Source organism: Carcharodon carcharias, chromosome 19 (assembly GCF_017639515.1).
Source record: "Carcharodon carcharias isolate sCarCar2 chromosome 19, sCarCar2.pri, whole genome shotgun sequence".
Classification (NCBI taxonomy): domain Eukaryota; kingdom Metazoa; phylum Chordata; class Chondrichthyes; order Lamniformes; family Lamnidae; genus Carcharodon; species Carcharodon carcharias.
In genome coordinates, this window is record NC_054485.1 from 113,003,002 (window position 1) to 113,025,466 (window position 22,465).

General features: G+C 44.9%; 1 protein-coding gene across 1 annotated transcript in view; it reads left to right on the top strand.

Moving 5' to 3' along the window:
- Positions 1 to 10,639: 10,639 nt before the first annotated feature.
- LOC121291353 (cytochrome P450 2K6-like) overlaps positions 10,640 to 22,465 on the top strand; it is a 35,035-nt gene continuing 23,209 nt past the window's right edge. The window contains exons 1-3 of the mRNA XM_041212422.1: positions 10,640 to 10,837; positions 17,165 to 17,327; positions 22,121 to 22,270. Coding sequence (XP_041068356.1) covers positions 10,640 to 10,837; positions 17,165 to 17,327; positions 22,121 to 22,270 — 511 coding nt within the window. The remainder of the gene's footprint in view (positions 10,838 to 17,164; positions 17,328 to 22,120; positions 22,271 to 22,465) is intronic.

Sequence of the window (22,465 nt, forward strand, 5' to 3'; positions counted from 1 at the left end):
AAGATTAAAGGGGAGATGAGGGAACATTTTTTCATCCAGAGGGTTATGGGGGTCTGGATCTCACTGCCTGAAAGAGTGGTAGAGGCAGGAACCCTCAACTCGTTCAAAAGCTTTCCAGATGTGCACCTCAAGTGCGTAACCTGCAGGGCTACGGACCAAATGCTGGAAAGTGGGATTAGGCTCATCGGCTCCTTTCTTGGCCAGCACAGACATGATGGGCCAAGTGGCCTTTTCTGTGCTGTCAACTTTTTATGATTCTAAAGGCCAACATGCCATTTGCCTTCCTGATTGCTTTCTGCACCAGCATGATAACTTTGTGTTCCTTGTAGAAGCAAACCCAACTCACTGAACATCAACAAGTTTCTTACCTTTTCAAAAAATATTCTGATTTTCTATTCTAACAAAGTGAATAATTTCACACTTCCCTATATGAGATGCCATCTGCCATCTTGTTGTTCACCTAAACTGTCTGTATCTCTTTACAGCCTCTGTGTCCTCCAGCAGCTTAACTTTCCACCTAGCTTAGTATCATCAGAAAACTTAGACACATTACTCTGTCTCTTCATCTCTGTCATTAATATAGATTGTAAGTAACTGAGGGCCCAGCACTGATCCTTGCAGCACTCCACTATTCATTGCCTGCCAACTTTGAAAAATCCCCATTGAAGCCCACTCTGTTTTTATCTGTGAACCAATCCTTTATCCCTGTTATTACCTCTGACTCCAAGAGCTCTTATATTATTTATTAGCCTTTTGTGTGGCACCTTATCAAATGCCTTTTGGAATTCAAGGGATACTACATTTACTGGTTTGCCTCTATTTACCCTACTAGTTATATCCTCAAAAAACTCTAACAAATTTGTTAAACAGGATTTCCCTTTAGTAAATCCATGTTGACCAGTTCTAATCATACTATGCTTTTCTAAGTGCCTTGTTAAGACTTCCTTAATAATAGGTTCCTGCATTTTGCCAACAACTGGTCTTGGGATAACTGGCCTGTAGTTGACTGTATTCTCTCTTCTTCCTTCCTTGAAAAGCGGTTTAACATTTGCCAACTCATTCTCCTCCCTCCCAGAAACATGATAGGGTCCCCCTTGTCCTCACTTATCACCCCAACAGCCTCCGCATTCAAAGGATCATCCTCCGCCATTTCCGCCAACTCCAGCATGATGCCACCACCAAACACATCTTCCCTTCACCCCACTATCGGCATTCCGTAGGGATCGCTCCCTCCGGGATACCCTGGTCCACTCCTCCATCACCCCCTACTCCTCAACCCCCTCCTATGGCACCACCCCATGCCCACGCAAAAGATGCAACACCTGCCCCTTCACTTCCTCTCTCCTCACCGTCCAAGGACCCAAACACTCCTTTCAAATGAAGCAGCATTTCACTTGCATTTCCCCCAACTTAGTCTACTGTATTCGTTGCTCCCAATGTGGTCTCCTCTACACTGGAGAGACCAAACGTAAACTGGGCGACCGCTTTGCAGAACACCTGCAGTCTGTCTGCAAGAATGACCCAAGCCTCCCTGTCGCTTGCCATTTTAACACTCCACCCTGCTCTCTTGCCCACATGTCTGTCCTTGGCTTGCTGCATTGTTCCAGTGAAGCCCAACGCAAACTGGAGGAACAACACCTCATCTTCCGACTAGGCACTTTACAGCCTTCCGGACTGAATATTGAATTCAACAACTTTTGGTCGTGAGCTCCCTCCCCCATCCCCACCCCCTTTCTGTTTCCCCCTTCCTTTTCTTTTTTTTCCAATAAATTATATAGATTTTCCTTTTCCCACCTATTTCCATTATTTTTTTTTTACATCTTTTATGCTCTCCCCACCCCCACTAGAGCTATACCTTGAGTGCCCTACCATCCATTCTTAATTAGCACATTCGTTTAGATAATATCACCAACTTTAACTTTAACACCTATGTGTTCATTTGTACTATTGTTGTTGACATCTTTTGATGATCTGCTTCTATCACTGCTTGTTTGTCCCTACAATCACACCCCCACTTCACCTCTCTCTCTCTCTCTCTCTCCGCCCCCCACACACCAACTTCCAATTGAGTGGGACTGTTCCTGAATCTAAGGAATTTTGGAAAATCATAGCTAGCACATCACTATCTCCGCAGCTATCTCTTTTGGAACCCTAGGGTGTAAGTCATCAAGTTTTGGGGATTTGTCGGTTTTTAGTCCCTTAAGTTTCTCCAATACTTTATCTCTGCTGATATTAATTTCCCTAATGTCCTCACTCTTCTTAGCCCCTAGGTTATCGTCTATTTTTGAAATGGAACTTATGTCCTCTATTGTGAAGATAGGCACAAGATATTTGTACAATGCCTCTACCATTTCCTCATTTCCCATCATAATTCTTCTTGCCTCTGCTTCTAAGGGACAAGAGGTTACTTTAATTACTCTTGTCCTTTTTATACACTTTGAAAAGCTCTCCCAATCTCTTTTTATCTTCCTGGCACGTTTACTCTCATTCTATTTTTTTCCCTTTTGACCAACTGTTTAGTGGCCTTTTGCTGGTTTCTAAAATACTCCCAATCCTCAAAGTTGCTACGATTTTTCACGGATGAGTCCTTCTTGCTGAGTTTTGTTTTTCATGGAATGTATTTTTGTTGAACATTTGTTCATTTACCTGCTTACCTTGTAGACTATTTACCCAATTAACGTTAGACAGTTCTCCCCTCACACCTCTGTAATTTTTTTTATTCATTCATGGGATCTAGTCATTGCTGGCTGGGCCAACATTTATTGCCTATCCCTAGCTGCCCTTGAGAAGGTGGTGGTGAGCTGCTTTCTTGAAGCGCTGCAGTCCGTGTTGTTTAGGTACACCCACAGTACTGTTAGGGAGGGAGTTCCAGGATTTTGACCCAGCAACAGTGAAGGAACAGCGATATATTTCCAAGTCAGAATGGTGAGTGACTTGGAGGGGACATTCCACGTGTGGTGTTCCTATGTATCTGCTATCCTTGTCCTTCTTGATGATAGCAGTCTTAGGTTTGGAAGGTGTTGTCTAAGGAGTCTTCATGAGCTCCTGCACTGCTATTTGTAAATGATACACACTGCTGGCACTACGAGTTGGTGGTGGAGGGAGTGATTGTTTGTGGATGGGGTGTCAGTCAAGTTGTCAAGTTTCTTGAGCAGTGTTGGAGTTGCACACATCTAGGAAAATGCAGTGTATTCCATCAGACTCCTGACTTGTGCTTTGTAGATGGTGGACAGGCTGTGGGGAGTCAGGAGGCGACTTACTCACCGCAGGATTCCCAGCTTCTGACCTGCTTTTGTAGCCACAGTATTCATATGGATAGTTCCAGTTCAGTTTCTAGTCAATGGTAACCCACAGGATGCTGATAGCGGGGGATTCAGCGATGGTAATGCCATTGAATGTCAAGATCGGCATCTGTGATGCTGGGGACTGGATTTCATTTAGACTCCACTGTGACTCTGGTCTAGTATAGGGTGCAGTCCATGATAAGTCCTAGTCAGGGACTGGTCCACAGTGAAACTGCTTATAGCTTAGTGACCAGACAAAACCCAGGCTCACTGTGGACCAGAAGAGGCCAATGTGAATCATCCACTCAGCATTTCTGGCTGAAGACTGTAGCAAATGCTTCTGTCTTATCTTTTGCACTAATGTGCTGGTCTCCTCCATCATTGAGGATGAGGATATTTGTAGAGCCCCCTCCTCCAGTGAGTTGTTTCATTGTCCACCACCATTCACGACTGGATATGGCAGGATTACAGAGCTTGGAACACATCCGTTGGTTGTGGAATTGCCTACATTTGTCTATCACTTGCTGCTTCTGCTGTTTGACACGCAAGTAATCCTGTATTATAGCTTCACTAGATTCACTAGACACCTCATTTTTAGTATTCCTGGTGCTGCTCCTGCCACGCCCTCCTGCACTCTTCATTGAACCAGGGATGATCCCCTGGCTTGACAGTAATGGTAGAGTGGGAGATATGCCAGACCATGAGGTGACAGATCATGACTGAGTACAATTCTGCTGCTGCTGGTAGACCACTGCGCCTCATGTTTGCCCAGCCGTGCATTGCTAGATCTGTTTGAAATCTATCTCATTTAGCCACAGTAGTAAGTGCCACACAACATGATGGAGGGTATTCTCAATAAAGAGATGGGACTTTGTCTTCAAAAGGACTGTGAGGCGGTCACTCCTACTGATACTATTATGGACAGATGCAACTGCAGCAGGCAGGTTGCTGAGGATGAGGGTAGGTGAGCTTTGCTTTGTTTAAGTATACCCCAATCATATAGGTTTTACACATGCTGAAATAGATTAAAATCATGACCCAAATTGATTTCATTTAGACTCCACTGTGACTCTGGTCTAGTATAGAGTCCGGTCCACGATAAGTCCTAGTCCAGTCTAGGGACTGGTCCACAGTGAAACCGCTTATAGCTTAGTGACTGGACAAGACGCAGACTCGCTGTGGACCAGTCTCTGTACTACACCCAGACTTACTGTGTACTAGATCTCTGTACTACACCTGGACTCACTATGGGCTGGTCTCTATAATAGAGCAGATGCATTGTGGACTCTAAATGAAATTAATATGCGACATAATATTAATCTAATTCAGTAAATGTAAAACGGGGGGATCTGGAGGACACCTGGGTTTACACCCCAGCTTCATAGCACCTCAGATCATTCCCAATGTTTCCCCATGGAGGGGGCAGCAATAGATGAAAATTGCCCCCATTATCCTCTCTCTCTGCAGGTCTGTCCCCAGCTGTCTGAGATGAACATTGAAAACAGCCACCTCAGATGTTAATCAGCTGCTTCAGTCCCTTTCTCCCAGTGATTTTCCACCTTATTGTCTTCCATTTTGGAGCCATTTTCAATTCTCTTCTCTCTTTCCACAACCTGGCTCAGATGGCATTACATATGTTTCACCAATTTGTCACTTCAGTCACATGTTCTTTTATGAAAGTTTCCTTCAGCCATTAACCCCATTATGATAGTAATTTGCTCACCTCACTCTTTGCTATGTGTTCCCCTTCTTCTCTCCAATCCTATTCAGAGATTTGATTATTTTTGAGTTTCAATTGCTGATGAACAGTCAGTACTGGGTCCATTAACTTGCCCTGTTTCAGATGTTAACGTCATTTTCCGTTTATTTCAGATTCTGTGCAATTTTCTTTTCTGTTCGCTGCTGGCAGATTTTCATAAGTTGTCTGTACTGAAATTTCAATTGACTAAACCCAACAGACAAGAAATAAAAGTTTAGTTTTATCTCCACCTGCTTCTGTGTCTCATGCCCTGTAGGAGACCAGTTGCTAAGATGTTTTGATGGATTTTCACCCTGAACCTAGGGGGAAAATAACAGAGGCGTCAGAAATCTCCGATGTCAGAACAGTGGTGAAGGCAGGATTGTTTTGGGGCTGCCTGGAAGAGAGGTGTTCCTTGGACATAAGCTTGCCGTTGTCTCATGTGATTTCTGGTTCAAATCAAATGGCACTTCACTGTGTATGGAAGCATGTGATGTTGGCCAAAGGCTTGACCTTTGTGTCAAACAGCCTTGAGCTTGGGTAACAGACAAGGAAGCAGTAAGCCCTGTGGTCAAGGGCTTAGATAATCATTAGCAATCAGTACCCTCGCCTGGGGCTTTGATAAGGACTAGAAAGCATGAGGTCATGTGACCGACGATTAGGTAAGGATAAACAAGCAGCATCTTAGGTCTGGTTAAGGGATCTTGTGGCACAGTGGGTAATGTCCCTGCCTCTGAGCCAGAAGCTCCAGGTTCAAGTCTCATCCCAGGACTGGAAGGTCAAGGAAGGTGCTATTATAACATGGCCAAACAAGTTGAGTATAAATCTGTAATTCTTACCAACACATGCTAATGGCAGGCTGCAAGAGGAGCAGGAGAGATTCCTCATCAGCCATGTGGTGGAAAACACATTGGATCCTCTACCACCAGTATCCACAGCTCCAGACTGCAACATGCATGTAGAAGTGTATGCAGCCACAACAACTTGGACTCTGAGTGAACTGTAACACACCACCACCATCTTACAAGTGAGGGCTTAGCTAAGAACTTAAGCTTCTTCAGTTCTCTGCCCAAAGGCAGCTCCTTGATGATTATTTGCTGAACCACAGCAAAGTGCCGTGATTTTCACGAGGGGTATGGCAAGGAGGCAGGCCCCAAATCTACCTCAGCCTGAACGGGGATCAAACCTCATGCTGTTGGCAATATTCCAATCCACACACTAGCCATCTAGCCAAGTGAGCTAACCGACCCCCAGATAAGAAATAGGAGAGGTTAAACTTTATGGTTCATGACTTAGGGGAACAGGAGGAATGATTAAGTCTGACAAATGAGGCTTGGATAATGGGGCAAGGTTCAGTTGTTTGCTTGAGAGAATTGTGTAATGAGTTCTTCACAATGTTACAGAATAATGTACCACTTGCTCAAGCCCCTCACATGATGGTTACAACAATCTGATACGTGATTGTGTTATTGAGAGATACCTTCACCAGTAACGAACAAAACATGTTTTGGTTGGTGAAATGTAATGATATCACATTAACAGGCTCACCCTCACCTTTATCAAGTATTCCCAATTACATTACCCTGGCAGCATTTTCATCTTTAATTCATCCACCATCTCTCTAAGTGCTCCACTACCTAACTTTAATAATAGGAACATTGAAACAGGAGGAGGCCATTCAGCCCCTTGAATCTGTTCCACCTATGCAATTAAACCATGACCGATCTGTATCTTAACTCCATCAATCAGCCTTGGATGTTTATTCCTTATTACCCTTATCTAACAAGCCATCCAGCTCAGTTTACAACTTGCAAATAATGCCCAGTCTCAATGGTTTTTTAGGGAGCCTCTTCCCTTGGTGGAAGGAAGTGCCTGCCGACATCAACTCTGAACAGCTTCCCCTTCTTCTGGACTACCCCATCCAAGGAAATAGTTTCTCTCTATCTACCCTGTTAAATCCTTGAAACATATTAATCACCCAGAAACATAAAATGGTTATGGCACAGAAGGAGGCCATTTGGCCCATCGTATTCATACTGCCTCTCTGCAAGAACAACTCAGTGAGTCCTCTGCCTTCTCCAAATAGCTGTTCAAACTTTTTTCTCTTCAGCTAGCTATCCAATTCTCTTTTGAAAGCCATGATATCACAGTAGCACAGTGTCTTTACAGTGCAGAAGGAGGTCATTTGGCCCATCAAGTCTGGACTGGCTCTCTGAAAAAGCATTCCACCTGGTCCCATTCCCCTGCCTTATCCCTGTAACCTTGCACATTCTCTCTTTTCAGGTAGCAATCCAATTCCCTTTTCAATACCTTGATCAAACCTGCCTCCACCACTCTTTCAGGAAGTTTCTTTCAGACTCCAATCACCCTCTGGGTGAAAAAATATTTCCTCACATCACATTTACTCCTTTTGCCAATTATTTTGAATCTGTGCTCTCTAGTTCTTGATGTTCGCTTGAGTGGGAACAGTTTCTCACTAATTACCCAGTCCATACCCCTCAGGATCTTGAATACCTCTATCAAGTCTCCTCTCAGCCTTCTTTTCTCCCAGGAAAACAGTCACAACCTCTCCAATCTATCCTCATAGCCACAGTTCTTCATCCCGGAAATCATTCCTGTGAATCTCCTCTGTACTCTCTCCAATGCCTTCACATCCTTCCTCAAGTATGGCACCCGGAACTGGGCACAGTACTCCAGATGAGGCCTAACTAGTGTCTTACACAAGTTAACATGACTTCCTTACTCTTGTACTCAATGGTCCTATTAATAAAGCCTAAAGGTGCTATATTAAGTGCTCTCTCAACATGTCCTGCCATCTTTCATGACCTATGTACATATACACTGAGTTCCCTCTTCCTGCATCTCGTTTAGAGGCTCTCCCTTTATTTTATGCCGCCTCACCACATCTTTCCTGCCAAAACAAATCACCTCACACTTCTTTGCATTGAATTTCATCTGCCACTTGCCTATCCAATCCAACAACATGTCTATGTCCTTTTGAAGTTCAAGACTATCCCCATCACAGTTGACAACATTTCCAATCTTCGTATCATCTGCAAATTTGGAAACCATGCCCTGTCCACTAGTCTAGGTCATAAATATATATCAGGAAGAGCAAGGATCCCAACACTGACCCCTGAGGAACTCCACTACAAACCTTCCTCCAATCTGAAAAACAACCATTTATCACTGCTTTCTGTTTCCTGTCACACAGCCAATTTCTTATCCAGAGCTTGCTTTCCCTTTTATTTATTGACCTAGAATTTTTCTCACAAGTCTGTTGTGTGGCATTGTATCAAATGTCTTTTGAAAATCATGATACACCACATCAACAGCATTTCCTTTATCAACGTTCTCTGTTCACTGCCAGCCTCTTTGCATGCTCTTCCTTGCTTTTCTAATTAGTTTCTTCACTTCCCCTCTGGTTGTTCTATTTTCAGATTCTCCAGATGCTCCATGATTGAATCTGCCTCCACCACATTCTCAGGCCATGCATTCCAGATCCTAACCGCTCACTGAATAAAAAAGATTTTCCTCATGTCACCTTTGGTTCTTTTGCCAATCACCTTCAGTCACCTTTGGTTCTCGATCCTTCCACCAGTGGGAACAGATTTTCCTTATCTTCTCTGCCACGCCTCATGATTTTGAACACCTCTATCAAATCCCCTCTCAACCTTCTCTTCTCTAAGGAGTGCAGCCCCAGCCTCTCCAATCTATCTATATAGCTGAAATTCTTTTCTGCACCTTCTCTGTCTTCAGATCTTTCCTAAAGTGTGGTGCTTAGGACTGGACACAATACTGCAGTTGAGGCCAAACCAGTGCTGGTGGTGGTGAGCTGCCTTCTTGCACCACTGCAGTCCATGTGGTGCAGGTAGACCCACAGTGCTGTTAGGGAGGGAGTTCCTGGATTTTGACTCGTGACAATGAAGGAACGACGAAATATTTCCAGATCAGAACATTGAGTCTATGCAAACTGTCCTCAAAATTCATCCCTCTAAATTCTAGGATAATGTTTGCACGCTCTTGGACACAGCATTGAGTCATAGAGTCAATACAGCACAGAAGGAAGCCATTCGGCCCATCAAGCCAATTCTGCTCTGTACCGCAATCCAGTCAGTTCCACTCACCCACTCTTATGTCCGTAGCCCTGCACATTTATTTCGCTCAAGCATTCATTCAATTCCTTTTCAAATCATTGATCATCTCTGCTCCCTCCACCCTCATAGACGGCGAGTTCCAGGTCATTACCAATCGCTGCCTAAAAATATTCTTCCCTACATTCCACCCCATATCTCTTGCCCAAGACCCTAAATCCATATCCCCTGCATCTGCAAAATCAACAAAAAAGGAAACAGCATTTCTTTGTCTATCTTATCTAAACCTGGAAAATCTTGTACCTCCATTTCCTTTGCTCCAAGGAGGACAACCCCAGCTTCTCCAACCTAACCTTGTAACTAAAATCCCTCATTCCAGAGCAGTCTGGTTAAGCTGCTGTGCACCTTCTCGAGGGCCCTGAAATCCTTCCTGCAGTGTGGTGACCAGAACTGAACACAATACTCTAGTTGGGGCCTGACCAGGGCTCTATAAAGATTTAGTATAACTCCCCTGCTTTTGTACTCACTGCCACTATTTATGAAGTCGAAGATCCCATATGCTTTACTGGCTACTTTCTCAGTGTGAACTGCCACTTTGAAAGATCTGTGCACACGAACACCCAGGTCCCTCTGTCCCTGCACAGTCTTTTAGAATTGTGCCATAGAATCGCACGGGAATGGGTGGGTCAGAATGACGACAGTAGGAACAGGCAGTGGCTGGTGAGAAGGTGGCGAGGCGGCAAATCCACATGACTGCGAAGTGGAGCCCATTAAGATGGTTAAGAAAGCAGCTTGTATGCTGCTGAGCACAAGTAAAGGCACTTTAGGATTAAGCAAAGTGGTGCGCAGGGATCACCAGCCATCAGATCACCAACCAGTGAAAGATGGTATTGTTGTGGTGAGGTGTCAGTCCAGGGTCGAGGGTCAGAAGGGGTTTCGAACATTATAGAGGGTGAGATTAGATCGGAAAGGGGGAGGACCTGATAGTACAGACTGAGGGGCATTAATCAGAGGCGGAGGGCCTGACGGTACAGACTGAGGGGCATTAATCAGAGGGGGAGGGCCTGAAGGTACAGACTGGGGGGCATTAATCAGAAGGGGAGGGCCTGACGGTACAGACTGAGGTGCATTAATCAGAGGGGGAGGGCCTGACGGTACAGACTGAGCGGCATTAATCAGAGGGTGAGGAACTGATTGTATAGACTGAGGGGCATTAATCAGAGGGGGAGGGCCTGACGGTACAGACTGAAGAGCATTAATCAGAGGCCAACAGTCTGAATGCCATGCATTGGAACTTTATATCCAGGGGCAGCAGCCAGTGAAGGAGCTAAAATCAGGCCCATGGTGATTACAAACCCAATATTGTTAGCAATACCACCACGTCACTGCAAAGAGTTAACAGATGAGAAGTGCAGTAGAAAGAGGAGGATCCTGCTGTTCATAAAGCTGTGGCCACTGAACTCAGCTGACAAACAGTGCAAGGTAGCTGCGCATTTAGTCAAGTTGCAGTTAGTCTGCTCGCAATGAATATGTTGAAGATATGCCTCTTGGACCCCACCTCAATGTTCCTGCTGATCACCCTGCTATTCCTTGTGATTTTCTACATCAAAGGGTCCAACAAAAGATCTTCATTCAAAGTTCCTCCTTCTCCAACTCCTCTTCCATTGATTGGGAACCTGCACCAGCTGGGCATGGGGAATCTTCACAGATCATTGATGAGGGTAAGAGCTGAAAGATTGTCACTCGCTGAAGATTGGTACGAGAGTCTGAGTAAAATAATGAAAATACATGAACTATAACATTCACTGAGTAACACAGGATAAATATATATAAGCCATTGGTAGGGGTATCAGGTTACTAATCAGAATATTCATTGTTAAAATATAACTTTAGTATAAGTAACTGGCATCTAACCTTGTGGTTTAATTACACTTGACATCATTAGATACCCTTCTTTGTGGGTTAGTGAAGTGAGAAAACTTAGGAGTTCTTTTTATTCATTCATGGGATGTGGGCATCGTTGGCTGGCCCAGCATTTATTGCTCATCCCTAATTGCCCTTGAGGAGAAGGTGGTGAGCTGCCTTCTTCAACCTCTGTGCAGTCTGTCTGCTCCATTAAAAAATCTGGAATTAAAAGTCTGATGAGGACCAGAAAATCATTGCCCATTGTTGTAAAAACCTGTCTGGCTCACTAAAGTCCTTTAGAGAAATTTTGACCCAGCGACAGTGAAGGTGATATATTTCCAAGTCAGGATGGTGAGCGTGTCAGAGGGGAACGTCCAGGTGGTGATGTTCCCATGTGTCTGCTGCCCTTGTCCTTCTAGATGGCAGTGGACATGGGTTTGGAAGGTGCTGTTGAAGGAGCCTTGGTGAATTCCTGCGGTGTAAAACTGCTGCTACAGTGTGTCGGTGGTGGAGGGAGTGAATGTTTGCGGATGGGGTGCCAATTAAGTAGACTGCTTTGTCCTGAATGGTATCAAGATTCTTGAGTGTTGTTGGAGGTGCACTCATCTTGACAAGTGGAGAGTATTCTATCACACTCCTGACTTGTGCCTTGAAGATGATGGACAGGCTTTGGGGAGTCCGGAGGTGAGTTACTTGCCGCAGGATTCCTAGCCTCTGACCTGCTCTTGTAGCCACATATGGCTAGTCCAGTTCAGTTTCTGATCAATGGTAAACCCCAGGATTTGATAGTGGGGGATTCAGTGATGGTAATGCCATTGAATGTCAAGGGTTGATGGTTAGATTCTCTCAGGTTGGTGATGGTCATTACCTGACGCTTGTGTGGCGCGAATGTTATTTGCCACTTGTCAGCCCAAGCCTGGATATTGTCCAGGTCTTGCTGCAGTTGGACATGGACTGCTTCAGTATCTGAGGAGTCATGAATGGTGCTGAGCATTGTACAATCATCAGCGAACGTCCCCACTTCTGACATTATGATGGAAGGAAGGTCATTGATGAAGCAGCTGAAGATGTTTGGGCCTAGGACACAACCCTGAGGAACTCCTGCAGTAATGTCCTGGAACTGAGATGATTGACCTCCAACAACCACAACCATTTTCCTTTGTGCCAGGTATGATTCCAAACTGCAGAGTTTTCCCCCTGATTCCCACTGACTCCAGTTTTGCTAGGGCTCCTTGATGGCACAATCAGTCAAATGCTGCCTTGATTTCAAGGTCTGTCACACTCACCTCATATCTGGAGTTTAGCCCTTTTGTCCATGTCTGAATCAAGGCTGTGATGAGGTCAGGACCTGAGTAACCCTGTCGGAACCCAAACTGAGCATGAATGAGCAGGTTATTGCTAAGCAAGTGCTGCTTGATAGCACTGTTGGTGACCCCTTTCATTACTTTACTGATGATCGAGAGTAGACTGATGGGGCGGTAATTGGCCAGTTTGGATTTGTCCTGCTCCTGTGTACAGGACATACCTGGGCAAGTGTCCACATAGCCGGGTAGATGCAGTGTTGTAACTGTACTGGAACAGCTTGGCTAGGGGCGCGGCAAGCTCTGGAGCACACGTCTTCAGTACTATTGCCGGAATATTGTCAGGGCCCATAGCATTTTCAGTATCCAATGCCTTCATCCATTTCTTGATATCACGTGGAGTGAATCAAATTGGCTGAAGCCTGGCGTCTCTGATCCTGGGGACCTCCGGAGGAGTACGAGATGAATCATCCACTTGGCACTCCTGGCTGAAGATTGTTACAAATGCTTCAGCCTTATCTTTTGCACTGATGTGCTGGTCTCCCCCATCATTGAGGATGGGGATATTTGTGGAGCCTCCTCCTCCAGTGAGTTGTTTAATTGTCCACCACTATTCACGACTGGATGTGGCAGGACTGCAGGACTTAGATCTGACCCGTTGGTTATGGAATCATTTAGCTTTTGTCTATCACTTGCTGCTTATGCTGTTTGACACCCAAGTAGACCTTTGCTGTAGCTTCACCAGGTTGACACCTCATTTTTAGGTATGCCTGGTGCTGCTCCCGGCATGCCCCTCTGCACTCTTCATTGAACCAGGGTTGATCCATGGCTTGATGGCAATGGTAGAGTGGGGGATATGCCAGGCCATGAGGTTACAGATTGTGTTCAAGTACAATTCTGCTGCTGATGATGGCCCACAGCGCCTCATGTTTGCCCAGTCTTGAGTTGCTAGATCTGTTCAAAATCTATCCCATTTAGCATGGCGATAGTGCCACACATGATGGAGGGTGCCCTCAATGTGTTGGCGGGACCTTGTCTCCACAGCGGCTGTGCATTGGTCACTCTTACCAATACTGTCATGGACAGATGCATCTGCAGCAGGCAGGTTGATGAGGATGAGGTCAAGTTTGTTTTTCTCTCTTGTTGGCTCCCTCACTACCTGCCGCAGACCCAGTCTAGCAGCTATGTGCTATAGGACTCTGCCAGCCCGGTCAGTAGTGATGCTGGTGATGGACATTGAAGTACCCCACTCAGAGTACATTCTGCGCCCTTGCCACCCTCAATTCTTCATCCAAGTGGTGTTCAACATGGAGGAGCAGTGCTTCATCAGCTGAGGGAGGGCAGTACATGGTAATCAGCAGGAGGTTTCCTTGCCCATGTTTGGCCTGATGCCGTGAGACTTCATGGGGTCCGGAGTCGATGTTGAGGACTCCCAGGACAGCTCCAACCCGTCTGCTGGGTCTGTCCTGTTCGTGGGACAGGACTTACTCATGTATGGTGATGGTGGCATCTTAGACATGATTTGTAAGTATGACTATGTCAGGCTTTTCCTTGACCAGTCTGTGGGACAGCTCTCCCAATTTTGGCAGTCGCTCCCAGATGTTAGTAATGAGGACTTTGCAGGGTCGACAGAGCTGAGTCTGCCGTTGTCGTTTCCAGTGCTTAGGTCGACGCCAGATGGTTCATCTGGTTTCAGTCCTTATTGACTTGATTTGAGTGGTTTGATACAACTGAGTAGCTCGCCAGGCCATTTCAGGGGGCATTTTAAGATTCAGCCACATTGCTGTGGGTCTGGAGTCACATGTAGACCAGACCAGGTAAGGATAGGAGATTTCCTTCCCTAAAATATATTATCCCCCCTCCTATTTACCACTGTAACTCCTGCAAGATGCAAACATGCTTCTTGGAGCACCTTTGATATTCAAACAAACTCTCAGTTTATCTAAAAATGCAAATGTTAAACAGAATCCATTTTATTGTTCCTCAACCTCTATCCTTTCAGTTCTGAAGAAGAGTCATGCGGACTAAAAACATTAACTCTCTCTCTCTCCACAGATGCTGTCAGACCTGATGAGTTTTTCCAGCAAATTTTGTTTTTGTACCTCTTTCCTTTTCATGTTTTAAACCTCCCCAGACAAACTGTCTCCTAATGATCTCTGCCCAGTTTAATTCAATCATACAGGCACACACACACACGCATGCACACAAACACACACACACCACCCCCCCGCACACACACGCAGCCTTTTCCACAGAATATCACAATATTCCCCAAAAATATATTTTTTAAAAACATCCATTTGTCACTCAATCTTTCCTCATAGCTGCAATTTTTAAGTCCTGGTAACATTCTTGTAAACCTCCTCTGCAGAGCAACTAATCTATAATGTGGTGACCAGAACTATATAAAGAATTCTACCTGTGGCCTAACTCGCATTTTGTATAGTTCCAACATTATATCCCTGCTTTTGTATTCAATACCTCATCCAATAAAGGAAAGCATTCCATAAGTTTTCTTTACTATCTTATCCACACTGTGGCCCTTCATAGCCTCTATGCCAACCCATGCCAATCCTATAGCCCTTTATAGCCCCTGTGCCAACCCATACACGCCCTTTATAGCTCCCATGCAAATTCATGCCAATCCATGCAGCACAAATCCTAAAATGACAACCCTCAAGCTTATGTCAATGGACAGATTGAAATGGCAGGCACGGTTTTTTGTCAACTCCACTTTGCTTTTCCAGTTTAAGATTTTACTAGCTCCCGAAAATCTGTCCGTAGAACCACAGTCCTCTATTTCATTGGTGCTGATATTGATCATCACCTCTAGACGTTAAGCAGTCCCCTCCAGAATGTTCTGTAGCCACTCAGGAACATCCCTGGCCCTGGCAACAGGGAGGCAACTTACCATCCTGGATTCACATCTGTGGCCACTGAAACAGCTCTCTGTTCCCCTCACTATAGAATCTTCTATCACTATTGCTTTCCCAATCTTCCTCTTGCCGCCCTCTACAGCTGAACCAGCCAGGGTGCTGTGGTTTTGCTTCTGGCCAGGTGAACTATTACTCTCACCAGTATTTAGAACTGAATGTCGGTTAGACAGTGAGATTCTCTCTATCTGCCTGGTCTTCTCCTTGACTTCCTGGCAGCCAACCATTCCCAACCTACCTGCACACTCTTAAGCTGTGAGACGACCACCTCTGTAAATTTGCCATCCACAAAGTTCTCAGCCTCATGGGTGTGCTGCAGTGATGCCAGCTGCTGCTCAAGTTACAAAACACAAAGTTCAAGCTGCGATAACACTTCCTGCATAGATGGTTATACAGGACACACGATGCATCCTGCAGCTCCACATGGAGCAAGATGTTAAGGAGAGGCAGTGACAAAGTGGTATTGTCACTGGACTAGTTTTCTAGAGACCAAGGGTAATGCTCTGGGGACCTGGATTCCAATCCCACCATGTCAGATGGTGAAATTTGAATTCAATAAAAATCTGGACCATGAAACCATTGTCGATTGTTGTAAAAACCCATCTGGTTCACTCAGTCCTTTAGGGAAGGAAATCTGCCGTCGTTACCTGGTCTGGCCTACATGTGACTCTAGGCCCACAGCAATGTGGTTGACTCTTAAAAATGCCCTCCCAACAAAGGCAATTAGGGATGGTGAATAAATGTTGGCCTAGCCAGCGACACCCACATCCCATAAACAAATAAAAAAAACTGCCCATGCGATAGGACTAAGGGGGCCTGCCATAGCTCAGATTGATTAAACGAACTAGCCGTACCAGAAATGAGCTTGAGGTTTTCAACTGGAATTGATTATTTTAGTTTTAATTTTCTTATATTAGTTAATTAGTTTATCTACTTATCCAGTTTAAGTCATTAATTTGAAAAGCAATAACAAGTTATGGACATGAATTTTAATCACCCCTGCCGGTGGGTTTGTAGCTTGAGGGTGAGAGTAAAATTCCTCGGATGGGGTTCCCACCCACCCCGACCTCTCTCAGTTTTATGCTGGGGTGGGTGAAGCCACGGGCAGCCCATCTGCCCTTGCTACAACTGAGGCCCTTAAGTGGCCAATTATTTTCCATGAGGGATGTCCAAAAATAATCGGGTTCAGGCTTCGCACGGGAGGTGTGGAGGGGTGTCGCCAACAACAGCTTCACTTTAATTTCAGGTGCCTTTCTGTTAAGGTCCGATAACTGCAAGACCACCTTCACCCCCGCATCTCCTGTGACACCACAATCTCCCACTGTCTATCCCTGAAGGCTTCACCTACCCTCTGAGACCCCCAAAACTTACCTCATCAGCAATCCCGGTCCTGTCCAATGCAGCTTCTGGCGCTGCTGTGGGACTAGAGGTCTGCTGGCCAATTAGAATGACCGACAGCTCTCTAAGGCAGGACTTCCTCCCGCACGACGGCCAGAATTCCTGCCTGCAGCCAATTAACACTCGTTGGAGACAAAATTGCTGCGGGCCAGACAGTGTTCACGGGGATATTGCTCCACACCAGCTCTTCAGATTGCAGGAAGGGAAACCCCACCATCCAAAAAATCCTGACCATGGTTTCTCAGCTTTGAGTTTAATCCAGTTCCATAGCTTAGAAAGCAAAGTAATACTCCAATACTCCAATACCTACTGTTCTGGGATGTCACTCCTTCTATTGTCATTTTTAATTCTCTGAATACATACTGTCATTACTTCAGTCCTCTCTCTCCCTCTCACTCAGTCTCTCTCACTGCTTTATACTCTTTGGTTCACCACTTCTGCTGCCACTGCTCAAACGTATTAAATGTACAAAGAATATTAAAAATATATTTGATTTTTCCCCTTCGTTTAGCTTGCAGAAAAATATGGCAACTTGTATAATATTCGTTTTGGATATCAGAAATTAACAATCCTGACTGGTTATGGGGCAACAAAGGATGCATTGATTGACCAGGCCAATACATTCATTGAAAGATTTGTTACACCAATCAATGAAGCAGGCAGTGAAAAACTCGGTAGGTCCTTGGTATTTTTGGCTGACAGTTCTATTTGCATTTTATAGTGACATCCCCCAACCTGCCATCATTATGCTTCTAGCTTTTTCCCATTTTCCCATCCCTGGGTCTGCACAGTCCTCCTAACTTCCTTTCTGACGCAGCCAATTGATGTACATACAAAACGATGCATCCTCTAACCTAGGGGACAGAATAATGTCAGAGAAACACATTCAGCACTGATTTGTGAATATGCCACAACGATCGTATTTCATGGCCTTTGCTGTGATTTCAGGATTTCCCAACAGTAACATATCACCACTGAGCCAGAAGCTTGTTGCAGGACAGTCTTCTATATTTTCTTTTATTTCTGATAACTTAGACAAGCTTCATACACTGGAATTACTTTCCTTAAAACACAGATGATATTCCTTCATGTCCTTGTGTGATATCTCATAACATGTTTAAATTACCTTCCTGTTACATCCGAGATGGGAGGAGTACGTGTTTCATCCAGCTTCACTGCTCCGCAGGCCATACAATTAATTTAAAACTTTAATTTTCTCACTAAAATAGCCAATCGTCTATTTTCCTTACTGATGCCCAGAATAAAAGAGTCTTCAATCAGGCTTCTTTCAATAAACTCAGAACGATTGTTTATTATAAAACTAAACTTCTCTTTAACAAGTTGCAAGTACTGGTTAACACACAATTGTAATCGGGAAGTGGAATTATCTATCCCTTCCTAAAGAATTCCTGCAGCACACACACACACAGACACACACACACACACAGACACACACACACACACACACAGACACACACACAGACACACACAGACACACACACACACACACACACACAGACACACACACACACACACACAGACACAAACACTCACACACACACACACACACACACACACACAGACACACACACACACACACACATACACACACACACACACACACACACAGACACACACACAGACACAGACAAACACACAGACAAACAAAGGACAATCACATAAAAACTCTCTGCAGAGATGGGCTTTGGAGGGTGGGCATTATAAAATAAAGGATAAAGCTTACAGGGTCTCGACGCTGTCAACTCAGAGTTCCCATGTGTGAAGATTGGTCGCTGGTCCTGATGGACGTCTGGAAGTTCTTACCAACTGGACTCGGCTTTGCAGGTCTAAATGCAGACCAGTTACACACAGATGACGGTTCTCTGGCTACAGGTTGATATCCACACAGAATTGCCGACAACGTACAGAGAGCGAGCCAGTCAGGGTAGCCTTCCTTCATCAGCTTGTTCCCCAGCAAGACTGCCTTCAAAACCAGCAGGTTCACAACCTAAGTTTTTTTTATCTCTCTCCCGTGTTATTTTCAGCAAGTTATCAACCTTCCTTTTCAATTTTTTCCTCCATCAATTAATGATTGCAGTTCAAAATAAACAACCAAATCTTCCTCAAGTACTGTAAGGGTCAGATGATTTCTCAGACGAGGCCTGCTTACTGACAGCTCCAAGGTGAACTTATCACCTTTTAAAAAAGAAAACCCAGGTTAACATCCAGATGTCCAGATAATACCAAGTCCTTCCATTTTGTAAAAGAAAAATGCAGTCATGAGAGATATGATTCTAACATTTCTCAACATTACTCGTTACTCTGGTCTTCCATAAAACATGGTTTTCTTAGTAGTTTTCGCATGGCTCAGAATACTGAGATGAAATTGCTTCTTGCTGACAGATAACAATACCTAATGTGCTCACCTAATGACTTCTAATAGCTCCAATGACATTCTTTAACTTGCTGGGATAAGATTCCTTGAAACATTGGGATAACATTTCTCAATTTTCTGGGAAGGCACTCCTTAATGTCTTAGGGTAACATTCCTTCATGTAGAAACTTGAAAAATTTACAGCACTGAAGGCCATTCAGCTCCTCATATCTTCCAGCCAAAGAAAGTTATTCAGCCTAACACTGCCTAAGCCGTAGTGCTGTAGGTTACAACATTTCAAGTACTTATCGAAGTGTATTTTAAATGCAGCAAGGTTTCCTGCCTCCACCACCTTGTCAGGCAGTGAGTTCCAGACCTCCACCACTCTTTCGGTGAGAAACCTTCGGAGTTCCACTCTAATCCTTAAACAGATTACATTAAATTTCTGCCCTCTGATTATTGACTTCCCTGCTAAAGGAAATAGGTGCTACCTATCCACTCTATCAAGGCCCCTCATAAGTTTATACATGTCCATTAAATCTCCTCTGAGGCTCCTCTGTTCCAAAGAAAACAACCCCAGCTGATTTTACTTGCCAATAAGCAGAATTTTCCGTGCCCACTGGTGTCAGGCATCATGGCGGGCATGAGCGGACAATATGGCGGGAAGACCGAAAATCGGTTTCACGAGGTTGTGAAACCAGTTTGCAATCGTCTGTTGTGCCTGTCAATGGCGGGCCGCATTTCACACCGCCGCACGTCAGGAACTTCATTGTAATACGTCTGCATCTCATTATAAGCCCAGCTCACCGGAATCATCCCCCCCAACATCAAATTTACCGCCCACATCAGCAGGAAAACACGTCGGTGCAGAACACGTCTTGACAAGTGTGACGTGCAGGAGTCAGGATTTACCCACCAGGGCCTTGCTCACATCATGGACATTCAAGGAGCAGAAGATGCTGGACCCCGACAGCCACGGGAACCTGGAGGAACGTCCATGGCTTGCTGGGTGGATTCTCATGGACATGGTTCCACCGCAAAGCAGCTCACGGAGGGTGCAAAATCACTGTTGGGGACTGTTTCGGGACTTCAGTGTCTTGGCCATGTTCTGCTACGAATGATCATTGAGGGAGTGGAGAGGAAGATCCAGCTGTGAGTGGCAGAGGAAGATGTACCAAGAGGGTGCAGAGGAATGTCTAGGTGTGAGTGGGAGAGGAAGATGTACCGAGCGAGTAGAGAGGAAGGTCTAGGTTTTACTTTTTCTCTATTCACTCATAATTCTGCCCATGGAGTCAGGAGTGTGCAGTTGCAATTAAATGGATTTTGATAGTTGATAAAGAGCCAGTCACTACCTCAAACAGCAGAGTATAATTCAAACTTCAGCCTGCGACGTTGTACAGAAACTTGATTGCTGGGTGAGTCAGAAGGGTTTGAAAATTACAGTACCGACTCCGATGGAAATGAAGGGAGATGTGAAAGTGATTTGGAAATTCTTCCGGTTTCAATGGGAGAACTGCAAAATTGAAACAAAGTGTGGCATCAAAGAGCTCTAACAAACCTTAAGTCAAAGGGAATCAGAGGGAAAACTCACCACTTGTTGGAGTCATGCCTAGCACAAAGGAAGATGGTTGTGATTGTTGGAAGTCAGACATCACAGCTCCAGGACATCACTGCAGAAATTCTTCAGGGTAGTGTCCTCAGCCCAACCATCTTCAGCTGCTTCATCAATTAACTTCCTTCCATCATAAGGTCAGAAGTGGGGATGTTCGCTGATCATTGTACAATGATCAGTACCATTCGTGACGCCTCAGATACATATCCATATGCAGCAGGACGTGGACAATTTCCAGGCTTGGGCTGACAAATGGCAAGTAACATTTGCACCATACAAGTGTCAGGCAATGACCATCTCCAACAAGAGAGAATCCAGCCATCGCCCCTTGATGTTCAATGGCATTACCGTCACTGAATCCCCCACTATCAACATCCTCAGGTTACCTTTGACCAGAAACTGAACTGCACTAGCCATATAACTCCTGTGGCTATAAGAGCAGGTCAGAGGATAGGAATAGTGCGGCGACTAACCCATCGCCTGACTCCTCAAAGTCTGTCCACTATCTACAAGGCACAAGTCAGGAGTGCGATGGAATACTCCCCACTTGCCTGGATGAATGCAGCTCCCACAACACACAAGAAGCTTGACACCATACAGGACAAAGCAGCCCACTGGATTGGCACCACATCCACAAACATTCACTCCCTCCACCACCGACACACAGTAGCAGCAGTGTGTACCATCAATAAGATGCACTGCAGGATCCTTAGACAGCATCTTCCAAACCCACCACCACTACCATCTAGAAGGACAAGGGCAGCAGATGGATTGGAACACCAGAAAGTTTCCCTTCAATCAACTCATCAACCTGACTTTGAATATACCGCCGTTCCGTTACTGTCACTGGGTCAAAATCCTGGAACTCCCTCCCTAACAGTACTGTGAGAGCACCACATGGATTGCAATGGTTCAAGAAGGCTGCTCACCACCACCTTCTCAAGGGCAACTGGGGATGGGCAATAAATGCTGGCCCAGCCAATGAAGCCCACATCCCATGAATGAATTAAAGAAAATCCCCTGTCACTACTGCTTTTCCAGTCTTCCTCCTGCAGCTCCATCCCCCAAACTCCCCGCCAACCCCACTAGCCCCTAGAGTGTTGAGGCATCCATGGTACTGTGGACTGGCTTGTAATACCCAGAGGAACTATGAGTTGAATTTTCTTCACTTACAGGGTTGTGAATCTTTGGAATTCTCTCCCCTAGAGGATTGTGTGCACGCTATCGTTGAGTATATGTGAGGCTGAGATAGACAGATTTTTAATCTCACAGGCAATCCATGGATATGGTGAGCAGCCATGAAAGTGCAGTTGAAGCATAAGACCAGCCATGATCATGTTGAATGGTGGAGCAGACTCAACAGGCTGTATGGTCAACTCCTGCTCCTATCAGATCTCAGAATAGGTTTGTTATTTAGTCACAAGAGTGTGGGTTCTTACCCAAGGAAACAGATTAAATGTTTATTTCTGGTACAATTGTAGGTATAATTTTCTCAGAAGGTGAATTGTGGAGACAAATGCGCAGATTCACATTAACAACTCTCCGTGATTTTGGAATGGGCAAGAAATCAATTGAAGAGAAAATCATTGAAGAAGTGGGATTCCTGGTCAATGTATTCAAATCTTACAATGGTGAGTTTAACCATTTTAATTGGCTGAATTGTGATTCACTCGCCAAATGTTTCAGATCTCACTCACTTTTAAAGCTGAGATACCAGGTATGGGATCGAGGCTCATGATACAGGGATCAACAAATAGGGAAAAGGACCAGCGGAGAACAACTACCTATTTTGAAACAGCAGCTTAAACATAATGAAATGTCCCAAG